Source organism: Gigantopelta aegis, chromosome 6 (genome assembly GCF_016097555.1).
Source record: "Gigantopelta aegis isolate Gae_Host chromosome 6, Gae_host_genome, whole genome shotgun sequence".
Taxonomy (NCBI): domain Eukaryota; kingdom Metazoa; phylum Mollusca; class Gastropoda; order Neomphalida; family Peltospiridae; genus Gigantopelta; species Gigantopelta aegis.
Genome location: NC_054704.1, coordinates 46,861,109 through 46,876,066, shown reverse-complemented (window position 1 = coordinate 46,876,066; position 14,958 = coordinate 46,861,109). Strand labels below are relative to the sequence as shown.

General features: G+C 34.6%; 1 protein-coding gene across 2 annotated transcripts in view; it reads left to right on the top strand.

The window, feature by feature from the left end:
- LOC121374971 (ATPase family AAA domain-containing protein 2-like) overlaps nucleotides 1-14,958 on the top strand; it is a 48,825-nt gene that overhangs the window by 22,884 nt on the left and 10,983 nt on the right. For both annotated transcript variants that reach the window (XM_041502138.1, XM_041502137.1), the window contains exons 8-20: nucleotides 1,059-1,175; nucleotides 1,584-1,695; nucleotides 3,042-3,183; nucleotides 3,815-3,963; nucleotides 4,296-4,544; nucleotides 4,810-4,900; nucleotides 5,544-5,858; nucleotides 6,572-6,740; nucleotides 7,638-7,824; nucleotides 8,593-8,778; nucleotides 10,064-10,199; nucleotides 12,835-13,031; nucleotides 13,596-13,755. In XM_041502138.1, the coding sequence (XP_041358072.1) occupies nucleotides 1,059-1,175; nucleotides 1,584-1,695; nucleotides 3,042-3,183; nucleotides 3,815-3,963; nucleotides 4,296-4,544; nucleotides 4,810-4,900; nucleotides 5,544-5,858; nucleotides 6,572-6,740; nucleotides 7,638-7,824; nucleotides 8,593-8,778; nucleotides 10,064-10,199; nucleotides 12,835-13,031; nucleotides 13,596-13,755 (2,210 nt within the window). The remainder of the gene's footprint in view (nucleotides 1-1,058; nucleotides 1,176-1,583; nucleotides 1,696-3,041; nucleotides 3,184-3,814; nucleotides 3,964-4,295; nucleotides 4,545-4,809; nucleotides 4,901-5,543; nucleotides 5,859-6,571; nucleotides 6,741-7,637; nucleotides 7,825-8,592; nucleotides 8,779-10,063; nucleotides 10,200-12,834; nucleotides 13,032-13,595; nucleotides 13,756-14,958) is intronic.

The following is a 14,958-nucleotide window of genomic DNA, read 5'->3' as shown; positions in this document are numbered from 1 at the left end:
TTGAAAAAAAAATACATTGTACTATTTAATTGGAGAAATTTTTTAGTTTAACATAGTGGAGACGGCAGCTAATGTAACTTGAAGAACGGTATTTTATAGGCAGAATCTTGAGCTGAATACTTTACAGCTTTAATGCTTGCTATTGTTTGTATTTGAAGATCATTGTCGATAAAGGAATTTAAATGTATTTTTTGTTTACTTAATCCCAACTTTTTCAAATCTTAAATATTTTGTGACTAAGATCAACGACAGTCACTTTTTCGCACCTTTTTTTGGTTGTTTCGTACACAATAAATATAATATATCTCACCGTAATTTCACTGGAAATCCATATTTCGTAAAAGGTTCAATTTTTTAATCACAAGATTGTCTTCAAACACATTAAGGTACATTAGTAATGTTTAAAAAAAAATAAAAAATTCAATAGCAATTTTGCATTGCAATTTTTCCAGCGTTCTGAAAACCTAAACATCATGTTTATGGTTATTGTAAGGAGATAAAAAGTGATGTCATTCAAATTGAAAAACCGGCGTCGTGGTTAGGCCATCGGTCTACAGGCTGGTAGGTACTGAGTTCGGATCCCAGTCGAGGCATGGGATTTTTAATCCAGATACCGACTCCAAACCCCGAGTGAGTGCTCCACAAGGCTCAATGGGTAGGTGTAAAAACACTTGCACCGACCAGTGATCCATAACTGGTTCAGCAAAGGCCATGGTTTGTGCTATCCTGCCTGTGGGAAGTGCAAATAAAAATCCCTTGCTGCTAATTGGAAAGAGTAGCCCATGTAGTGGCGACAGCGAGTTTCCTCTCAAAATCTGTGTGGTCCTTAACCATATGTCTGACGTCATATAACTGTAAATAAAATGTGTTGAGTGCATCGTTAAATAAAACATTTCTTTCTTTTTTCAAATTGAAAACTAGATATATTATTACAATTCTTTGCCACATTAAAATAAAAACTGGTCTTAAGATTTGAAAAACTTGGGATTGAGTAGCTGTATTATATATATATATAATAATCATAATTTATTTTTTATTTTTTATTTCTCTCTTGTTAGAAAACGGGCAGCATTTCATGACAGCTCAGATTCAACATCCTCTTCATCTGATGAATCCAGTGATGAAGAGAGATTCCAACACAGAAAGGCCAAGAGCATGGCTCGGGCAAGAAACAGGTTTGTTTTTATAAGACATCTTTACGTTATTAATATTACTCCACGTTGGCTGCTTTATGGGTTAATGGGCAGATCTCACAACAGACTTATATGTGTATGTGTTTCTCTTACATACCTTTAAGTAATGAAAGCTAATGTTTACCAAACTGGATACTTTGGTATCAAAAGTTTGTCAATGAAAATATTTGCAGACATTTTATGATATTTGATAGAATAAAAATATGTACCTGATTTAGAAAATTCTGAGTATTTATCTTTGTACAGCATTACAAATGTAAACCAAAAAAAATAAAAATGAATCCAACTCATTCTTGCTTTGTTTGCTTTGTAGTAAAAAAGAACTGTTCATGTGGTATTTAAAAAAAGGAAGAAAAAAAGGGAAAAAAAAAACCTTCTACTTTTTTGTAGATGTTTGCCAATGAATCTGTCTGCGGAAGATCTTCAGTCGGGAATACTAAGGGAGAGAACAAGGATTGGTGCCAGTCTAGCCGATATTGATCCTATGGCCATTGACAGATCAGTAAGTTTGTCCAGTAAATACAGGTTAACTTGAAAATCATTGCATGAAATATATATGTATCATTTATTTTGCTTGATTATGCTGGGGGTGGGACATAGCCCAGTGGTAAATTAGCTAGCATGATGCGCGGTCGATTTGGGGTCGATTCCTGTCGGTGGACCCATCGGGCTATTTCACGTTGCGCCAGTGCACCATGACTGGTATATCAAAGGATGTGGTATGTGCTATCCTGTCTAGGATGGTGCATATAAAAGATCCCTTGCTACTAATGGAAAAATGTAGCAGGTTTCATCTCTAAGACTCAAAATTACCAGATGTTTGATATCCAATAGCCAGTGATTAATAAATCAATGTACTCTTGTGGTGTCATTAAACAAAACAAACAACCTTGATTATGGTGATATCCCTTAGATTAACTGTTCCGTCCAGAACATCAGTATTAACAGTATACGTTTTGAGGAAAATTAATCATTATGTACAAAGTAGACTAACAAAATATGTTATCAACCATTGCTGCTGCTCTATATTTCTTCTCTAGCTTTTGTTTTTGTTTTTTCTTTTTTCCCTTTTCTCAAGAATGTCAAAATTCTGGAGAAGCCATGTACATGTCATGCTGACTATAAATGTTGAGAGAGGCCCTAATATAAGCATCAGTCTGTCTGTCATTCCCAAAACTTTGAAACAAAATTTAATTAAATAAATGTTTTAATACCATGTATGTCCAGTAGTACATTTTGAACTTTGACATAGGTCTTACAAAGCAGACATGTCTATGACTGTGGCAGAATAGAAAAACGTTTGCGTATTTAGGTTTGTTTAATATTAAACATTGTTTAATATAGTGCTACAGTGAAAAATGGTCGTCATGTATACAATTCCTTCTGTATAAAACTATTTTTTCTGCCTACCGGTACTTGTATTTTCCTCATTTGTGAAGTTTGTTCATTTAACAAAAGTATTCCGATGTCATAATTCACACATGTGCAGATTCCATAGAAAACAAGCCATATATAAATAAATCGGTTTTGCGGATAGCCCATTTCACAGTATTTCATGATACATAGATTAGAATAGTCTGTGTTGATGGTATTGGTAGACTTTCTTAGACTTTTTAAAAATAAAGCTAAATAGATGAAAGTGGCACCTGTTGTTATGTTTTCAGTGAAATATAAATATCTTGAGAAGTGAACAGTTTCATGTTATTGTAGACATCCACTTAATGAGATTCAAATCATATTTGATATAAGTTATAAAGTATACTCTGTATGTTAAACAGAGAACTGGTTTATGTATCTACCAAGTATTTGTACTTTCAAGTGTTTTTTGTAATCCACTGTTTATTGCAGATAACGTTTGAAAGTGTTGGAGGTCTTTTCAAGCACATTAGAGCCCTCAAAGAGATGGTTGTCTTTCCACTTATGTATCCAGAAATATTTGAACGCTTCAAGATCTCGCCACCTCGTGGGGTTCTTTTTCATGGACCACCAGGTTTGAAATATTTTCTAAATCTTAAACTTGTCTTCTCAACAAAAAAAGCAACTTAGTTTAAATAAACTCATGTTCTTGTTACCAGCTGTAGGCCTAACTGTTGGCAGCATTTCTGTATCATTAGTATTATCACCAGTTTTTAATATACATAATAATAATAATATTAATTACACAAAAAGCAGCCTGTCCTTGGAATTTTATAATGGTTAATGTGTATTTTATGTCAAATAGATTAAAGATAACAGCCAAAATAAATCAAAAGATACATCACAGGAAGAAATATAAACAAAAGTATCTATTGTAAATGCTTAAATATTATAATATATCCATCAAGATTGTAACCTTAAATAAAGAAAATATTCTCAATACTGCAGTTATAAGGCTTGTGTGTAGTGGTTGGTTAATTTGCTGTTTTCCATATACTGGGTGGAATCTAGCTCAATGGTAATGGTAAAGTTCTTGCCAGAATTCAAAGAGGTTGCCATATCGTTTCCTTAGTTAACCAGTGGGGTTTTTTGTTTTCTGTATTTCTGGCATATAAAAGGCTGTGGTATGTACTGTGGATCAAAATTGCATAATAAATTTGTTCTACTAATTGGTAACATAATAAAGCAGTAAATGTCTTTTACAGGAACTGGAAAAACATTGATGGCCAGAGCATTGGCAAATGAGTGCAGTACAGGCGAAAAGAGGGTTGCTTTTTTCATGCGAAAAGGTGCCGATTGTCTCAGCAAGTGGGTGGGAGAGTCGGAAAGACAGCTGAGATTGTTGTTTGATCAGGTATTTGAGTTAAATCATAGCTTTTAGAATGGAGTACTATTTGAAGATGTTTGATTTTTTACTATGGTCCATCCCGATTAATTCCGGTAATAACTTGTGCTTCTTGACTGAAATAACAAATGATTATGGTATGTAGTATCAGGCCATTTGTGAACAAAATTGGAAACATGTATCCTGGATTGCAGTAGCTTGCATTTTCTCTAAAACATTGTGTGATGAAGTGTTAATAAGCAAATAATCTGTACTTGTGATTTTAACATCTTGCTAAATATTTTATATTACATGTATTAATATTATTATTATTATTATTTTTTTTATTTTTTTTGTAATAGGCATACCAAGTGAGACCGTCAATTATATTCTTTGATGAGATTGATGGCCTTGCACCTGTGAGGTCCAGTAGACAAGATCAGATCCACAGCTCCATTGTTTCCACTCTTCTAGCCTTGATGGACGGTCTAGACAGCAGAGGTGAAATAGTTGTGATTGGTGCAACAAATCGGATTGATTCCATTGACCCTGCTTTGAGAAGACCAGGGAGATTTGATAGAGAATTTCTCTTCCCTCTTCCAACTCTGGAGGTATATCCTTGTTACATATAGGCTAGTACCATATTTTCAACATGTACGCAGCCAGGCAAACTTACATTTCTAAAAATACTAGTTAATAGTTGACTTGACCCCCTTCAAAAAATAAACTGCTCTCCCTAACCTGGTTTTCAAATGTATAAACTTCTAACAGACTTTGAAGATTTTTATATAACCTGTTCAGTGTGTTTTGATATGTCGAGTGTTCCTGAAAATGTTCTCTTGTGATTCTTCAAATATTTGTTGTTGTTTTTGTCAGGCAAGAAAACAAATTCTTCAGATCAATACAAAGGACTGGAAGCCAAAATTGTCAAGTGAATTTATAAGTGAATTGGGACATCGGTGTATAGGTGAGTGTAATTAAATACACATGCAGCAGATTAATTATTTTTACAGAATTTTAAAAGATTTGCAGGGATGTGACAGTATGGAACATTTTCTTGAACGAGTGGTAAAATTCAGAAGTTTTGTTTCGGATTGAATGATTGCCCAGTTCCACAGTAAACTAATATCTTTTGATAAGTATGATCAATCAATCGACCACATTTCATCATACATGTATGAGCAAGTATATTAACACATAAATACTATGGTGAAATTTATCAAATAATGATCATTAATACTATTAGCTTGAAAACAAAGGAGAAAACTTCTTTTTTGTGTGTTTCAAATACATTGAAACCCCTTTAAACCGGACACACTCAGGACCAATTAAATGGTCTGGTTTAGAGAGGTTAAGTTCTGTACTGATTTTTTAAAAAGGACCGTGAAAAATTTCCAGTTTTGGGGGTGGGGTTTTAAGTGGTTTCACTTTACTACCAACATAAACACACTATGACAGATTTGTTTTTGAGGGGGCGGGGTAATATGTTAATATAGCTAATTTTATAGGTAACATCATTTAGTATCAGTTAATGCCTGTGGAGTTATGATTGTAAGAATTCATATAATTTTACTGATTAATCATTGTTTGTTTTCGTTACTTTTTGACAGGTTATTGTGGTGCTGATCTCAAAGCTCTGTGTACAGAGGCTGCTTTGTTAGCCCTTCGTAGACGATACCCACAGATTTACACATCTAATGAAAAGCTCCAGCTTGACGTATCTTCAATCAATGTGTCTGCTAAAGATTTCTTCAGTGGGATGCAGGTGGTGGTTCCAACTGCTCAGCGATCTGTCACATCGCCTGCCAGACCATTGTCAAAAATCGTCCAGCCCTTGCTGAAAAATTCACTGCAACAGTCATTGTCCATTCTTCAAGATACATTCCCAAGTGTTCTAGCTCAGATGGCATCCTTTGATGCCCCAGGTAACCTTTGACCTAATTTTAATAATTAAGTTATGACTTATAAAAAGGTTTAGCAATAGTTTGTTCAGGTTTTTTTTTTAAACTTGTTTTAATGCATGTTTTCAATAACTACTTGTTGTTAGTACTTTTTTGCCTTAGAGTTTCTATGTTTTTAAATATGGAATGGAATATAGTGTCATTACACTTTTGTCAAATCAGAAAGAAAGAAATGTTTTATTTAATGACGCACTCAACACATTTTATTTATGGTTATATGGCGTCAGACATGGTTAAGGACCACACAGATATTGAGAGAGGAAACCTGCTGTCGCCACTTCATGGGCTAACAGTGAGGGATCTTTTATATGCACTATCCCACAGACAGGGTAGTACATACCACGGTCTTTGATATACCAGTCGTGGTGCACTGGCTGAAACGAGAAATAGCCCAATGGGCCCACCGACTGGGATCGATCCCAGACCAACTGTGCATCGAGTGAGCGCTGGACTACATCCCGCCCCTTTGTCTTATTCCCTATCTTGATCTATAAAGATTTGATCAAATATTGTCATATTTTTATACCTCTGGAAAAAAATTGATGAAATAACTTCTTTCCAGCATTAAAAAACTCCAATCACGGGAAAATGTACATGCTACTAAAAGAGTATTTTGCTGTAACTTGACTTGCTGAAATGCATTAGTTTGTTATATGACAATTCTTTTTTTTTTTCAGTGAGTAGTCATGCTAAGGAAGGAGACGCGCTGCTGGAAGAAATGGCCAGTGAGGATGAAAGTGGACCATCCATTTTTGAAAACTGTCGAAGTAGGGGCCGGAAATCATTATCAGGGAACAGTGGATCTCATGATGACAGCATGCAAAATTCATTCCTTAATTTTTCTAGGTAAAATATATATATTGGTGAACAATTTGCTGCCTCTGTATGCTATTGGGGCAGGATTTAGCTCGGTCAGTTGAATGCTTGCATGATGTGCTTGCGTCACAAGAACGGACCAACTGATTGGGTTTTTTCTCATTGCGACCAGTGCACCACAACTGGTCAAAGGTCGTGGTATGTGCTTTTCTGTCTGTGGAAAAGTACATATAAAAGATCCCTTGCTGCTCATGGAAAAATGTAGCGGATTTCTCCTGATGACTTTGAGTCAGAATTACCAAATGTTTAACATCCAGTAGCTGATTATTAATTAATCAATGTGCTCTAGTGGTGTCATTAAACAAAACAAACTTTAAATGTATGCTGTATTACATTTGAGATGCTTCAGCCTCTTTATATGGCAGTTTTGTAATTAGTATTTTGACATTCTTACTATTATTATTATTTGGTGTTATACTCGAGTATGTACACTAATTGGTTATTCATTGAAATAAATTATGTTTTGCTTAATTACTTGTATAATCTAACTGTGCTTGTTAGTTGAAAGGGGCAGGACATAGCCCAGTGGTAAAGCACTCGCTTGATGCACGGCCAGTTTGGGCCCATTGGGCTATTTTTTGTTCCTACCAGCGCAAAACGGCCATGGTATGTGCTATCCCGTCTATAGGTAGGTGCATATAAAAGATATCTTGTTACTAATGGGAAAATGTAACAGGTTTTCTTTCTAAGACTCAAAATTACCAAATGTTTGACATCCAATAGCTAGTGGTGTCGTTAAACAAAACTTTATTTGATAAATGTGCTTTATTACACCTTTTGCACCTATGGTTTCATGTATTTATGCAAGTGAATACAAATAAACACTTAATCAAGTCAGTATTGATATTTGCTTTTTTTTTTTTTTAGTTATGCATACAACAAACCTTCCACCTATCGGCCGCGCCTTCTTATCTCAGGGATGTCTGGTATGGGCCAAACAGCTCACGTCGGTCCAGCCATATTACATTATTTGGAACAGTTGCCGGTTCATGTGTTGGATTTACCAACACTATATGCCATTAGTGCCAAAACACCTGAAGAATCATGTGCTCAGGTAGGCATGTTTGTTTTGGTTTTTAAATAAAAATAAAATAGCCATGTGTTGTTGTTTTGGTGTGTTTTCTTTTTCTTTCTTTGTTTTCTTTCTTTTGAAGGAGGGTTGGTGTGTGTATGTGTTTCTGTTAAGTTCTTAAATAAAAAAGAAAATCCTGTCATTCAAGGGTGCATTAGTTAAACAAATTGATCCTATAACTTACCCATGGTATCCATGTCATAAACCCTTGTGATAATTTTAGTGTATTAACCAGGTTAATAATGGTATGCAAATTTGCAAGGTCTCTAGGTAATGTGTTGCTGTGGATGTGTCATTTGCTTACAAGGCAACACAACCTGTGTACCTGAGCGTAACGTTTTCAAAGATTTAGTTAAAATACATGACATCAAACTAATTTGTGCTAATTGTGATGACGGCTTATTACCGATGGCGGCGAATTAAAATGTTATTTTAGAAGTGTTATATGATAAATAGAATTCACTACTCGTGTTTTTTAATATGTAAAATATCAATCTTGTGTCGTTAATCGGTATTTCTCGGCAGTGCCTCGACAAATACCAATTACCATAGACTCAGTTGATATTTTCACATTAAAAAACACTTGTGACGAATCCTCTTTATATCTTACTAGCATCTCTAAAGATATCCAGATTTGAAGAAATATTGTTTCATTTTATTTATATATATTTCAAATTGATGATTGTTATTCTGTATAGCTTTATGTGTAAATTGTATGTGTATATACTTTGTTTTACGAATGTACAACAGGTCTTTAGAGAAGCCAAGAGAGCAGCTCCTAGCATTGTCTACATGCCGTACATCAACCAGTGGTGGGAGGTGTTGGGTGAAACACTGCGAGCAACATTTCTCACACTGATAGAGGACATGGATCCTACATCGCCACTGCTGATCCTTGCAACAAGCGAGGCACCTTATTCGGAACTGGAGTCAATGGTAAGCAAAAAAGTTTTAGAAATTATTTTTACCCCATTATTGTTAATGTGAAAGATGAAAAAATCTACGTTGGTGGGCCCATTGGGCTATTTCTCACTCCAGACAGTGCATCAAAGGCTGTGGTATGTGCTATCCTGTCTATGGAATGGTGCATATAAAAGATCCCTTGCTGCTAATAGAAAAGAGAAGCCAATGAAGTGGTGACAGCGGGTTTCCTCCCTCAGTATCTGCGTGGTTTTTAACCATATGTCCGACGCCATGTAACCGTAAATAAAATATGTTGAGTGCGTCGTTAAATAAACAATTTCCTGAAAAAATCTACGGTGATGATTCAGTTCTTCCAAACCCTAACATCACCTATGTTTCTTGGGATAATAAAAAGTGGTGGGTGGGGAGGGGGAAAAAATAAACAAGTCGTAAAATACAAAACTCTTTCGTTATGAATGTATAGATAAACCTATGTTAAGCAGCCAATAAAGAGAGTGTAAAAAACGTGTGCTTTTAAGGTAAGTGGTTGCTTAATACAGGTTGGTCAATTTATACAATATTAGATGATTTGGGAGAATAATAAAAATGGCCCCTTAACACAGGTGTCTTCTTAATACAGGTGGTTACTAGAGCAGATTTGACTGTATTGTGTTCATTTCATCATTTTCCGTCATGATGTTGTAAACAAGATGAAATGTATACTCACTTTCTGTAACATGAATCTTGAATCTCTATCTATTCAAATGTGTAAAGGTTAGTCCCAAAATTCTTGTTATTTTACACACTATTTCTTGATTATTTATTATTAGTGGGTTTACATAAATGTACACGACTGGTATATCCAAGGCCTTGCTATAAATGGAAAATGTAGTGGGTTTCCTCTTTAAGCTGATCCAATAGCTGATGATTATTAAATTGGTGTGCTCTAGTGATGTCATTAAACAAAACAAACTTTTACGTTAACATACATCGTTTTTGGGTTTTTTGAAAAACATAATTATGTAATTATTTGGATTAATACCACATGTTATGTTACATAAAGGTTGTATAAAATAACTCACATTTGCAGACTTTATAATGATGTAATTTATGTTGAATACAAAATAGTACTGTTCCCTATTCTAATAAAACTAGTTGTGTAAAGCAGTATTTGTTGTTATTTTGTTTGTTTTTTAAATGTGCAAAATTAAGCTAACAAATAAAAACTTGTGCTAGCAACATCAGAATGATAGCCCATTACGTGAGTTCCAAATTCTGAAATAAATATGTAAAGCTAGCCATCTCTGTTCTGTTATAGGTGCAGATGTTGTTTGATGCACTTGGTGGAGAGGTACTGCAGATGGTCAATCCAACATCGGATCAGCGAAGAGAATTTTTCCAAGATCTCATTTTGGTACAGGCAGCTAAACCAGTTAGTCTCAAGAAAGTAGCAGGTTAGTATGGGGTGTTTTGGTTTTTATTTTCAGACAGCTTTATTATTCGGTATGTGACAAATTTTCACTAGCCCACCAAGCTTAACCACTAATAGAAATTTGGTACAAAATATACATTTTGAGGGAAAAAAGGATGTTCAAAACTAACTTCATACATTTGTGTCTTGCCTTTACAGAGTAAAAGGGCGAGACATAAGTATTACTTTTACGATGGCGGCAATGGCATTAAAGTTTAATATTAAAGTTTCTCGTTTAGATCAGTGGTTATAGTTTCTGATGTATGTGTAATGGAGGACCAAAAAACCCCTAACTAAAACAATTGATTCAACAACGTAAGTGTGATGTTTCTATCTTTTGTATTTACATCAAAAGTTCAGGTTCTTCTGATGAACTTTAAAGCCGCACACCCTAGTTCCATCCAGCGAAAATAAATTATAATTTGGTTAATCTACAAACCTGTAACACACTTGGATCACGTTTTTATCAAATGGAGTGAAAAAGCAGGTTTTATATCGATAAATACCATGGGAATCCCCATGCCCCAATTGCTTGAAATAATTTTGAAAGTTAGTATTCTGATGTCACCGGTAGATGTCGCTCGCAGCAAAACAATGCCTACGTCACGACAAATTTCACAGACTTGGGGTGCGTTTCTTTCACCTCTCCTGGACATGTTCCAGCTGTTCTGTCCTGGTTGTATCCCCTCTCCAGATATTGTAAGACTTAGCAAAATTATTGGTTTTAAGGGTTTGTAACGTTTTGTATTGAGACACTTACTTGTCTGAACTTTTTTGTTACTGAAAATGTTCACGAACTGTGAAAAAAAATCTCACAAATGAACAACAACAAATCGGATGTTGATTGCGCGAACCGTGCACGAGAAAACAAACCGAACCAAAATGATAACAGTCACGTGATATACCAACGTCTGTGACATTGAAATGGAAATATCCCCTCTAAAAATAGATTAGATTTTGTCTGCTCAACGGTTTTTTCTCAGACGTGCGTGCGATTTATGAAATACGAAAAATGCATTTTGTGGTATTACAAAAACCAGGATTACCAAAAAACACTTCAGGTGAATGGAAATGTATATTCTAAATAATAAACGGTAAGTAAAGTGCAATTTTATTTGTGAAAAAATGGGTTTAATAGCGAAAAACAACGCTGTAATGGTTAACAACTAGCCGTAACTAGGGTGTGTCCCTTTAATTGTTTTTTATTTGCTTTTAGATTAAATACAAGACAGGACCTATTCAATATATCTCTAGATATTTTCAGTATTTTTCTTTAAATATTGTTAAAACTATATAGATTCTCACATTGTAAAGCGTCAACGTTGTGGCATGACAAGTTATGTTAGGAGTCAACATGTTATGAATCCTAATATTTATTTATTTTTCATAAATACACAAAATAACACCAAGTGTAAGATTTTTGTTTGTTTATACTGAAATCATGCTTAAGTCATCTTTGATCAAAACTTGCTAAAATAATATGAGACTTGCAAAGAATTACCAGTCTTCTGGCCATTACTTAATTTTTGTTGAGTATTTTTTATAGTCTTACATATTAGGATGGGGTATACAATTTCCACATCATAAAACATGGTCAGATAGAAACCTTTGTCATCTCTTTAGTTTGACCGTGTTATGAAAGTATAATTGATTTATGTTCATGATTAGATGCTTTATATGTTTGTTGTTATTTCTTTTGGGGCAGGTTTGTTGGGTAGAGAGGAGTACCGTATATTGCCGTGTTTTAGCCGACGCCTTATATAAGCCGACCTCTTAGTTTAACCCTAAATATCAAGTACAAAATCATTGGCCTCGTGTATAAGCCGAAGTCATTTTTTGTCCAGTTGTTCATTGTATTGGTTTCAATAATACTGTCAACAGATAGACTTGTGCTTTTCTTTTTCATTGTATTTTTTCCCCTTTAATTATTACAGACACTGTAATCGTCATCACAATGCTAACGTCTTCCATGCCGTGCAAAAATAATTTAGTACCGATAAATCATAACAGGAAAATAAACAATTCAAGCTTAACAACATATCATTGCACATAAGTAATTAAATTATTCACTGGACAGCAAATAATAAACTCATTAAGGCATGTTTAATCCCTGTTTTACTCTCCACACAGAAAAACGATTCTGTGGTTCATGGCTGTTGTTTACACAAAATTGTAAAATCCAATCAAATAAGAGCTTACAAAATGATATAGACAGAGGTGTCAAACAAAGATGGCGGAACACGTTTTTACCATTGAAATGACAATAAAACAAGTAATTTTTATTATTATTCATCAAACTATTAATGCATTCACGAACAAAAAACTACATAATATTGCACGATGGGGTGTATTATTTATATTGTGCACAAATTATTGTTACATAAGCTGTGAAAGGCTCTAAGGGTCTGATCAAAATTTGTAAGTCGGGGTCGGGAGTGTTTTCGATCGGAATTTTATGAACCAATTTGTTGCCTCCGTGTATAAGCCGACTCTCTTCTTTTGGAAAGTATACGGTAATAAATTTATTGACCTAGAACATTTTGCTAATGTTACAGAAAGTGAATTATTGATTACATTTATTATCCATATTTGCATTTAATTCTTGATTTGTTTTTCAGCTAAACGATTATTGGAGGTGTTGCCTAAAGCACCACCACCTGAGCCAAGAAAGCTAACTGAAGCGGAAAAAAAGAAGTTGCGTGAACAAGAAGATGCTACTCTTCGGGAACTCAGAATCTTTCTCAGGGATATTCTTAACAAGCTCGGTAGAGATCGCAAGTTCGGGATATTTACAAAGCCAGTTGATATTGCAGATGTATGTATTCAATCAACGTTCATTGCATTTTGGGGGTTTTCTTAATATTTACCTTTAACTGTCAGAAATACTAAGATATAACCAGACCTTGCTGTTTGAGGGGAGCTATCCTGCTGGCTCCCCATCACTCCCCTAACACTAATTCATGGAGACTGATTTTTAGCTCTCCTTAGAATGTTAATTTAAAAAACAATACTGCAAAAGGATTAAATACCAATGCTAAATTTGTTAATATATTATATGGTTTCCCATAATAAGTCAGGGGAGCAATTAATCACTCCCCTAATTTTGTTTTGTGGTGAGGTCTGTATGGAATTAACGTAACATAGTGATACTGGTGTTTAGCTTGCAATGGCAATACAGTCTGCTTTCATTTGAATTAGTTGATGATTTGAAATCTGAAGCCCAAATACAAAATGATGATCACAGAATTAGTAGTACATTCATTTGGACATGCCTTTACAATATTGTTCTTTGAAGTAATGCTCATCTGGGTTGACTTTATGATTACGTTTTTTTGACAGCTGAGACATTGTCATAAATGCATCTTTACAATCTGTACAGGCCCCAGACTACTATGACATCATTCACAAGCCAATGGACTTGTCGACTATGATGAGTAAGATTGATCTCCATCACTACCATTCAACTCAGGAGTTCCTCCGTGACATCGGTCTCATCTGTTCCAATGCCCTGGAGTACAATCCAAGCACAGATACAGCAGGTTTCTGTTCTACCTTACTTCTTAACTTGTATCATTATGTTTACCAGTCATTTCAGATTTGTGTTGGCTGCTTTAAGCAAAGTCTAATATGGGCAATTCTGTGGTAACATGCCTGACATTTAGCTTCTATTACGATGTCACTTGTTAACTTTTAAGTCATGTGTTAACTTAGGTGTCATGCCTGTTACCATCGTTTTGGGGAAAATATTTATTTATTCAACTCCTGTCAAGGAGCCTTCAACCTTCACCAGATCTAAACCAAGAATTCAGTTTGGCATCAAATTTTGTAACATTTGTGTGCATAAAAAAAAATAACAAAAAAACTTTTGTATTGTAAAATAAAGTGTGCGACATTTGGACCACCAGACCTGAAAAAGGCAAAATATGCCTGAATTGTGGAAATACAATGAAAACTGTTTATACAGTCTTATAGATTGATATTGAGTCACTGATTTGGTTTTAAATGACAATTTCTTTTTTTTACTTATGTTGTCAGGCTTTTCCACAGAAAATAATTTGAGGGTATGTAATAAAAACAAAACATATCAAAAGTGCCCCAACTAGGTGATTATGGGTTTGAAATTAGTCACTGCATATCATGCACTTTGACAAATTTTAAACAGAAGTTCATTTGCTATAATGTTTCTAAAAATATATTTTTAAGTGTTTTACTTCGTGCCCTCTAGCAGAAAACATAGTTGTTTGAGTTGCAGTCTTTGTAATGATGTATTTTTTCATTCCACTAAGATAATGTTAATGTAGCTAAATTAAGAGAGTAACAGTATAAATTATGCAGTACCAGAGCTTGAAATACAATATAGCCTAATGGAAATAAGACAGCATGGGGATGGGGTAGTGTGAAAACCACATCAAATAATCATCTAAAAAGCTATTTCTTAAAAACATGACCTGCTCTTTTTTGGTGGTTTTAGCCGGTGAATTTCTATTTCACCTGCTAGGTTTAAAAATGGACTGCTTTTCACAGGCCGCTATTTCGAATGTGGAGTATGGCTTAGCTATCTGGGGTCTGTGGTTTTGCAAAATAACAATAAGCCACAATCAGCATGTTTTGGATTTTCGCCCTGAGGTTGATGTATTCTTAAAATTGCCCATATACCAACCAATTTAATAAATATGTTGCCACACATCAGTTATTGCATTAGTGTTGTTTTTCCTTTAAATACTGAATCTACTTGACAGATA